This window comes from Quercus lobata, chromosome 6 (genome assembly GCF_001633185.2).
Source record: "Quercus lobata isolate SW786 chromosome 6, ValleyOak3.0 Primary Assembly, whole genome shotgun sequence".
Classification (NCBI taxonomy): Eukaryota; Viridiplantae; Streptophyta; class Magnoliopsida; order Fagales; family Fagaceae; genus Quercus; species Quercus lobata.
The window spans coordinates 15,528,885-15,539,021 of NC_044909.1; the positions used below are offsets into that span (position 1 = coordinate 15,528,885).

At 39.5% G+C, this 10,137-nt stretch overlaps 1 protein-coding gene across 1 annotated transcript; it reads right to left on the reverse strand.

Annotated features, from left to right (window-relative positions):
- Window positions 1-3,130: 3,130 nt before the first annotated feature.
- LOC115949889 (inner centromere protein-like) lies at window positions 3,131-4,619 on the reverse strand. The gene is made up of 2 exons (XM_031067154.1): window positions 4,080-4,619; window positions 3,131-3,925 (listed from the first exon to the last, which is right to left on the reverse strand). The coding sequence occupies exons 1-2, from the start codon at window positions 4,617-4,619 to the stop codon at window positions 3,131-3,133; spliced, it is 1,335 nt and encodes a 444-aa protein (XP_030923014.1).
- Window positions 4,620-10,137: the final 5,518 nt, after the last annotated feature.

Consider the following 10,137-nt stretch of genomic DNA (forward strand, 5'->3'; position numbering starts at 1 on the left):
TAGGGCACGATTCTGGGTGCTTTTGACATCAAATACATGCCCCGCACCTCTGTAAAAGGCCAAGTCCTTGCCGAGCTGGTGGCTAAATTCGCTAAGTGCCCCGAGGAAGTTAGTAGGAATCAAGATCACATGGATGAAAAATCGGTTGGCCTAATATCCGCACAAGGAGAGTCTTTATGGAAAGTGTACGTGGATGGGACCGCAAACCAACGGGGAGCAGGATTGGGATTCTTGTTGATATCCCCCGAAGGGATCATCATCGAGAAGTCGTTAAGACTAGGGTTCTCAGCTACTAACAATGAATCGGAATACGAGGCTTTGATAATGGGGATGAGCATGGTCCATAAAATGGGTGGAGAGGCAGTGAAATTATTCTCGGACTCGAGGTTGGTAGTCGGCCAGGTGACCAGAGAGTTGGAGGCCCGAGACCCGAGGATGCAAGGGTATCTGGACCGCGTTAGGCGTATGCGAACGGAGTTTGAGTCTTTCGTCGTATTACATATTCCTCGAGGTGAAAATACCCACGCTAATTCCTTGGCAACCTTTGCCACCTCCTCAGTACGAAATTTCCCTCGAGTGATTATCGTCGAAGACTTGTGTACTCCCACCTCACCAGAAAAGGAGGTTTGCCAAATCCATCAAGCTAGTCTGTCGCCAAGCTGGATGGAACCCATATTAAAATTTCTTGAAAGTGACATATTGCTCGAAGATAAGGTGGAAGCTGAGAAAATGCGAAGGAGAGCTCCTCGGTACTGGTTATCTGAGGATAAAAAGTTGTACAGACGGTCCTTCTCTGGGCCATATTTGCTCTGTGTGCCTCCTGAGACAGCGGAGTCAATCCTGGAAGAATTGCATGAGGGCATTTGTGGAAGCCATACAAGAGGAAGGTCTCTATCATGCCGAGCCCTCACACAAGGTTATTGGTGGCCAAACATGCGGAGGGAAGCGCAGGAGTACGTTAAGAAATGCGATCAGTGTCAGAGATATGCTCCGAATATTCACCAACCGGGGGGAGTTCTTAACCCTCTCTCTAGCCCTTGGCTTTTTGCGCAATGGGGGCTGGACATTGTCGGCCCTTTTCCTAAAGTCATAGGAAACAAGAAGTACCTACTAGTCGGCACAGACTACTTTACTAAATGGGTTGAAGCTGAACTCTTGGCGAATATCAGGGACGTAGATGTGAAGAAGTTTGTCTGGAGGAACATTGTTACACGATTTGGAATTCCCCGAACTCTTGTCTCAGATAACGGACTCCAATTCGATAGCAATGCCTTTAGGGAATATTGTTCAGAGCTGGGAATAAGAAACAGATATTCCACTCCAACTTATCCGCAAGGCAATGGGCAGGCTGAAACTGTTAACAAAGTGATAGTCAATGGGCTTAAGAAGAGACTGGATGACGCGAAAGGAAAATGGGTGGAAGAATTGCCACATGTGCTTTGGACGTACCGGATAACACCCCGACGTTCGACGGGGGAAACTCCCTTCTCCATGACCTATGGGGCCGAGGCCGTCATCCCCTTGGAAACTGGGTTCCCAACGTTAGGAACCAGTACATTCTCTTCGGGTAATAATGATGCGATGTTGGAGAAAAGTTTAGACCTGATTGAAGAACGAAGGGAGAGTGCGATGGTTCGACTAGCTTACTACCAGCATAAACTCAAGCAGGGCTATGATAGCAATGTGAGGATGAGGCCGTTAGCCATAGGAGATCTGGTGTTGAGTAAAGTCCTAGGGGCCACTAAGAATCCAAATTGGGGAAAACTGGGACCTAATTGGGAGGGGCCATATCGGATCACTTCTATAGCAGGAATAGGAGCCTACTATCTAGAGGACCTAGATGAAAAACCTGTACTCCATCCTTGGAATGTAAATAATCTCAAGAGGTATTATTATTAATAAAAGTGTTTCAATTCAAATATTTTCTTTTAACTTACGTCAAATCATACATCCTGTACTCCTGCATCCTATGATTTATATTGAATTGTTAAACAGAAGCTAAGCTATGCCAGGTCCTCGGATCGCAAACTTAGTGGAAATTAACATCCTATAATTTATATTGAAATGTTAAACAGAAACTAAGCTATGCCAGGTCCTCGGATCGCAAATTTAGTGGAAATTAAACATCCTATAATTTATATTGAAATGTTAAACAGAAACTAGGCTATGCCAGGTCCTCGGATCGCAAACTTAGTGGAAATTAACGTCCTATGATTTATATTGAATTGTTGAACAGAAACTAAGTTATGCCAGGTCCTCGGATCGTAAACTTAGTGGAAATTAACATCCTATAATTTATATTGAAATGTTAAACAGAAACTAAGCTATGCCAGGTCCTCGGATCGCAAACTTAGTGGAAATTAAACATCCTATAATTTATATTGAAATGTTAAACAGAAACTAAGCTATGCCAGGTCCTCGGATCGCAAACTTAGTGGAAATTAACGTCCTATGATTTATATTGAATTGTTGAATAGAAACTAAATTATGCCAGGTCTTCGGATCGCAAACTTAGTGGAAATTAACATCCTATAATTTATATTGAAATGTTAAACAAAAACTAAGTTATGCTAGGTCCTCGGATCGCAAACTTAGTGGAAATTAACATCCTATGATTTATATTGAATTGTTAAACAGAAACTAAGTTATGCCAGGTCCTCGGATCGCAAACTTAGTGGAAATTAACATCCTATAATTTATATCGAAATGTTAAACAGAAACTAAGTTATGCCAGGTCCTCGGATCGCAAACTTAGTGGAAATTAATATCCTATGATTTATATTGAATTGTTAAACAGAAACTAAGTTATGCCAGGTCCTCGAACCGCAAACTTGGTAAAAATTAACCTTCTATGTTGTGTATTGAATTATTGAATGGTAACAGAGTTGTGATAAATCTTCTAATCATAAACTTGACGGGAAATAATGCCCTACAACATTCATTGAGGAGTCAGAGAAAGAGCTTTGGACGCAAGTTGGCGTACAATGAAGAAGGAGGTTGAAATGAACCCATACAAAAATTACAACGACAAAGTGATTGAGTGCAAAGATAACATGGAGCTGCAAGAGCGATAAGAAAATGAGTAAGGAAGTCCTCTACTAAGTATCCATTTGAAGTTACAAAACAGGTTCTACTTTTTTAATTTCAACTGGATCTGTGGAATCTGGCTGGCGGGTAGGTCTACCTCCGAAGTTGCGATTCCATCTTTGGCTTTGGTAATGCCCCCAATTGGTAGAACTGTGGAGTCCAATTCCTGTTGAAAACCCAAGGAAGCCGTCTCTGCCTCTGAAGCGGTGGTGATCTTGTCTGGGGAAGCTCCTGGAGGGGCCAGTCCCTCTTTAGTTGGCCCCGGTTGGCTACGAGGAGGAGAATTGCGAGGCAAAACTTCCTCGTTGAGGTTAATAATTGGAGAAGGAGCATCAGCCTGACGGGGTTGAAGAACTAAGGGGCGTATCGCCTCGGGATAGAATACGTTCTCTGGCCTACGTAGCTCAGATGAGGCTTTAACCCCAGCACGGTTAAGAGCCTCGCTCCAAGTTCTTGCACAATAGATGCGGCATACCTCCGGAACCTCGGCTCTCAAAGCCTTCTCAGTTTCAGCTATACCAATTTCGTAGCCTCTCTGCTCGGCTTCGTTCATTACCTGTTCGGCGTTGATTCTCGCTTTCTCGGCTTGCTTGTGAGTTTCCTCTAGGTGCTTCTTAAGAGTAAGAGCTTGCTCTTGAGTCTTCTTCAGCTCGGCATTCGCCTCGCGCAGAAGCCTTGCTTGTTCCTTGGCCTGCTTCTGGTAGCCTTCTGATGCTGACTCAGCGCTCTTGCGAGCTTCTTCTTCGACTTGTAGTTTTTTCCTTGCGTCGGCCAAGTCCTGTTCAGATTTGGCCAAAGTCTGTACAGCCATTGCCCGTCTTTTCCTTTCGCCATCTAGCTAATCGGAGCAAGCATTGAGCATCTCATCTAGCTTGAAAGTATTTTGGATGATTTGTAAAAAAAAGGGGGGGGGGTTAACACTATAATCAATGAAAAGTGCCTATTAGTGAGTAACGGTCATAGAATGAAAAGGATAAAAGATAGCTTCTTACCATTCCCAAATATCGTTTGTTGTCGAGGATGAGTTCATTCTTCCTCATATTCTTTATCTCAGCCATGTCTTTCGGGAGCAATAAGGCTTCCTCTATGGCCGAGGCAACGTGACACCCAATGCCGCCGTTAAAGTCCCTTATAGACGCATCATCTCGTAGGGGCTCCCCATCGTGCATAGGTACTGGCAACCATGCTTGTGGCTCAGGATGTGGGGAATCAAATTTCTCATGGCTCCGCGGGGCTTGGTGCTTAGTTTTCTGCTGTTTTGCAGCTCGTTGGACATTTTCCTCTCGAGTGGGACGAGACTTACTCGTATCCGCCACCTCTTTGCCCTTCTGTTCTTTGCGTTTTTTCTGCTCAACAGCGTTGGGAAGCACTGGTTGTGGGGATGACTGAGGAGGGTGGCGAGGAGTAGGAGGAGGAGACCTAGCTGGAAGAGATGAAGCCTGAGATGGTATTGTTTTTGTAGGTACATTCTTTCCCGGCTGACCTTCCATCAGCTCCAGCAAGCTTTTCTGGGGTTTTCTTTGTATCTCCATCTCGTCGGGGTCTTCCTCGGGGCTTGTGGGTCGATCAAAAACCCCGAAATCGTCCGAGGACTCAGATACTATTACAACGGTTTCCTCGCCTTTTTCCTTTTTCCTTCGCCTTTTTCCTTTTTCCTTCCCCTTTTTATTCCCTTTTTCCTGAGGGAAGGTGAGGGTGAAGAAGTTCCTGCCGAGACGCTGGCTACGAAAAGAGGCTCTGTGCGAGGTGTGTACTGGGGAAGCGGAATACCCTCTGGAACAATGAACCCTTCGTAGGCAACACTGATACGGTGGAGCCGAGGATCGCGTTCCCTAATCACGCACTTCGGTGCCTGAAAAGCAAAAGAAATAGGGGTATGGCCGAGAATTAAGTGTGCTGCCCGGAGCTGACCGTCAGCCTCATTCACGTATATTTCAGCCTTCAATAACCTATCTAGGCTCGCCTTATTGACCAACCTGAGATTGGGCTTCGTGTAGCGTCTATCTGCAAAACCGTTGATTCTAGAGTTAAAATTGTAGGAGTCAAAAATAATAAAAAAGGAAAAAGCGAATGAAATGTGTTCACGAACTAAATAGTATAGATCTATGACTACGCGCCCACCTGGTGTTCCCTCCACTGTCGGGCAGGGCAAACCATCATGCCATTCCTCGGAGAGAATAAGGAAATCCTCCTTTAGGTTCTTATTTGAGGTAGGGAGGCACTGAATTAGCCTTACTTCAGGGTATCTCGATTTGAGATAGTATCCCTGGTTAGCTAAGCGATGGAGGTTGTACATCCAATTCACGTCATGATGGGTTAGCTTTAGGTCCATTCTCTTATTCAGAGCGTCTATACTTCCCAAGACCCTAAACATATTTGGAGCACACTGGGTGGGGGATAGCCTAAAGAAGTTGAGGTAACTCCTAGTAATACTACCCATGGGGATAGTCATCCCACCCTCTATAAAGGCGATCATGGGGATAACTACTTCCCCAGTTTGTCTGGCATCAACCCACTCCCCTTGGGTGGCATACCTCATCCCTACCGTTGGGGGGATTTTATACTTAGAGCGAAAGTTTATAATACCTTCCTCGGACTCAATGAGACATCGAAATGGATTCTTTTGTTTCCCCATTTTTCTAAAAAACTTAGTAGAAAGGACTATTGGGTTTGAAACGAAAGTGGTAAAAACTTCAAAAGGACTTACAGGTTCAAATGAAGGACCTCGGACAACGTACGATTATTTGTAGTCACCAGGAGAATAACGAAAGCTAGAGAAGGGCAGGTTCAATGTATGAGCTCTGGAACCATCATCGAAAGTAAAGTACAGGTTTAATTAGGGAACGCATTTATAGTCATGTGAGGTTTGTGAGCGGTGAAGTTCCCGCTCACAAAATAAGGGAAGCCTTCTGTCGTTTGATTTAGATCTCACCGTCGAACGTGGGAGATAGGGGCGTTGTCAAAATTTAATGCTGCCAAAATCGGGATGCTGAAGCGTCAGGGGCATGCTCCAAAACACGCATCGGTACGGGCTTGTGACGTCAAAATCCACCTTCTCTCCCGAGGAGTCAAAAAGTAGGATTTTGAGGGGCTATTATGGGGGGCAATTCGATCAATAGGCCCATTAAGGTCAGGATTGTTGGGCTTGTGGCCCATCCGAGGATGCGTATCCGTCCGAGGAGGCCAAATCCAGTCATAAGGTAATTACTGAAGGGGGGTAATCAATATCACGAGAGTGAGGTGCTGTATTCGACCGAGGACGCCATACTCCTCGGCATTGTGCGTCCGAGGACGAACAGGGCGTGGCCTTGTGGCAGCCGGGCCTCAGAATCATGTCACCAATACAGATAGGATCACAAACCAAGGGTAAAAGGGAAAAGATAAACAAAATATCTATAACTACAGCTGCCTCCGCATTAATGACTTCTTAACCAACTCTCTGACCGCATTAATGTGGAGGTGATACCTGAACAGTAAAGAGGCAGCCTTACAGCTGCCCATAGGAAGTTCTGGGAGGTGCTGGATGGGACAGAAAGAAATCCTCCGAACCCAACCTACACGTGTGCGGTGAGGATGGAAGGCAAAGGGTGGTATATAAACTGAAAGAAGAACATGCAAGAGGGGGATCGGAATAGAAAAAGAAAAGAGAGAAAAGCACAGACAAAAAGGAGGAGAGCAAAAGGAGAGAAAGAGAATTGTATTGATCATCAAAGAAAACGATCGTTGTACCAACTTTAGACCTTTAATATACGTGAGAGTGAATCTTTTGAAGAGACCACAGTTAACCTAGTTCTTTACACCCATGCTCTACAAATCATATTGTCTGGGCCTTTTTACGTGCGAACCCAATACTGTTACGGTTCGTTGCAAATCGCGTCCTTACAGTTTTTATTTATTTGTTATTTTTTATTATAAATTATTGACCTTATATTAATTATTGACCCACATAATCACATTCATCCATGCATAAATAATATATTTAACAATTACTAAATTTATTATTTTTTTCTTTGAATCACTAGTTTTATAACAAAAAGTAATTATAACATGATAACAATATATACATGTAACAAATCTTTATTTCTTGGTTATTAAATTATATAAATTTATATTATATGTATACCATGCACACATTCACACACTTCACAATTCACACAAATAATATTATATCAAAATAATAATAATAATGCACACAATTAGTATCGAACACACACACACACACACACTCTCTCTCTCTCTCTCTCACTCACACACACAGATATATAATATAAATTTATAATAAAAAGAGACATTTAGAACTCACAAACAGTCACATTTTACTCTTAGAGTAAGAGATACATAGAAAGTCAGATAGAGAACAGAAATGAGATGGGATTCATAAAAGAAAAATAGAGTGATTCGTGTTATTAGTTAGTTTTGAGATGAGTTGATCTATGTTGTTTGATTTTGGGCATTGAATTGTGATCATAGTGTACAACATTTAAGTGAAGTTGTGAAAAATATTTTAAGAATAATTATATTAATAAAAAATATTATATATATATGTAAATATTTTTTTTTTCCAAATCAGGGTAGATTCGTCTGTCTGTTTTGATGTGAAATAATTACGAAAGCAAAAATATACAATACTCGTACTACACTACTACGTACATAGGAAATGGGATTTGGATCCCAACTCATCAGAAAAGTACCCCACCCTCGTTCGCATGCTGTACTTAAAAATAATAAAGTTCTTAACCGTTTTCTCCTACTGCTTTCATCATGGACACTTGGCATAAACAACAACACTCATGAGTCATGACAGACTGCTGTAAACCTTACCTTGATTCTTGATTTCTAGAAATACGTGATTGAAGCTGGGCCACTCATTAATTCTGCAGAATTAATAGACCATGCAAAGCTTTTGAGCACGATTTTTTTTTTTTTTCCTTTTTTGCTCACTCTTTTTCTTTTTCTTTGATCGACTTTTTCAGTTTTTCACACTCTTTTGTCACATCGTCTAGGACTAGCAAATAAAGATCTGACTTTTATTACCAACCTCCTCCTGACCCTTCATTGAAGGAAGCAGAGCATAGTTGGAGCTCGGCCACTTGTTCCTTATCTTGAAGGATTTATTTTTGAGGCTAGAATGGACCATGCAAAAGCTGTTCAACAATAACTTTTAGATTTTTTTTTTTTTTTTAGGAACTTTTAGATTCTTTTGTGGTCACTGTCTCACATGCCCGCTTGAAATTGTTAATGCTTTGGGGAACTGGTTTCTTCCATTATTGTTACAGTTATAGAGAACAATTTTTACAACGCAAAATGGTCACTCACGCGGTTCAATTATTGTCATTTTTGGCTTATTAATATCAGAAGGAGAAAAAAAAAAAAAAAAAGAACTGTTCACGCGGTTTGATTGATGGGGAAGGAAGGAAGAGTAGGGAATGATTTCTTTCATTTAATTAGAAAGAAACGAGGAAGGAAAGAAGAATGGGCGGAAAAAGATTTTTGTAGGATGCATCATTTTTCCTTTCTTAAAATTACTCTTATACAGTTATACTCTTAAAAAGTTTTATTTGTTTTTTTTTTTTAAGTACTTTTATATCCTTATTAATTTATAATTTAAAATCATAAAAGTTCATTAAAAAAAATGATAAAAGTGATAAAAGTGTAAAATATATTCAATTTCTTTCTTTTTACCTTTTCTTTACATCCAAACACACTTGAGAAAAAAAATTTTTTTTTCTTTCTATTCCTTTATACTTTTCTCTTCTCTTTATTTCATCCAAATATAGCATTTGAAGAGAAGAGAAATGAAGGAAAAAGAAAATGTATTTGAAATCTTTGGATACAAAGGAGAAGAGAAAGGAAAGAGAGCGAATGTAATTTACACTTTTATTCTTTTAAATTATAAATTAATAAAAATATAAAAGTAATTTCTCAACAAAAATCAAAACTTTTTATGGGTGTAAGAATAATTTTGGGATTGAAAAATGGTGATTCCACAAAACAACTTTCCATCTCATTCTCCTTTCTTTCTTCCTTTTCATTTTAACCAAACAAGAGAAATCCTTTCCTTTCCCTTCATTCCATTTCCATGCAACCAAACATAGCCTTAGTTCAAAAAGATTAAAGTGAATGTAGGAAACATAAAAATAAAATAAAAAATTGAAAGGACAGAAATTGTTTTAATTTTTCTTTCTGATAAAGAGGATAGAAAATTGTAGAAAAATGTAAAAAAAAAAAGAAAAAGTTTTTACTCATGTAATATGAGCAAAATGATAATATATATCCAAAAATAATTTTCTCTTTACCTTTTTCTCTCCATTTTGAATAATGAATTTTGGTAGTTTCATATAGAAAATTATATCCATTCTCTTTTACATCTCCTGTTATTTTCACTAAGCCAAATAGAGAAAAACTTCCATTTTTCATTCTCTCCTATTTTTTAGGATGAGAGTTCAAAATGAATAAAATCAATTCAAAATATTTTATCAATTTAAACAACAAAATAATATTATAAAAACTTTCACACAAAATATAAAATTAATATAATTTATAATTTATAATTTTTTTCCTTGATTAGTATTAATTAAAAAGATACTAATAAAAACAGTCAATATATTCATTAAAAAAAATTTAAAAAGCAATCTAAATATAAGAAATATAAATAAATAAATAGTTAGATTACTTAAGAGTAATTATATTGATTAAATAAACAACCTTGGATCTCCTTCTTCAGCCCATGCTTATATTAAAAGGGCCCTTTATTTTTTTAAAGGAAATTATATCTAAAAGATTTAAACTATCTATCACCATGGAAAATTTTCTCATCTAGAACAATTCTTAAAATTCCAAGGGAGCGGATATGAAAAGGAAAGTGCCAGTTGTAGCTCAAATCTTGCTCCATAACTTAGCCCCATTGAATAAGAAAGGTATCATCCATCCATCCTATTCTGACAAAACGAGTCGGCATAGGATGGATGACAGAAAATTCTGTCAACAATTATTTAGAAATTATTGTTGACAAGTTATTTAAGAATGGACAATGAAGATTGAAGTAGTATA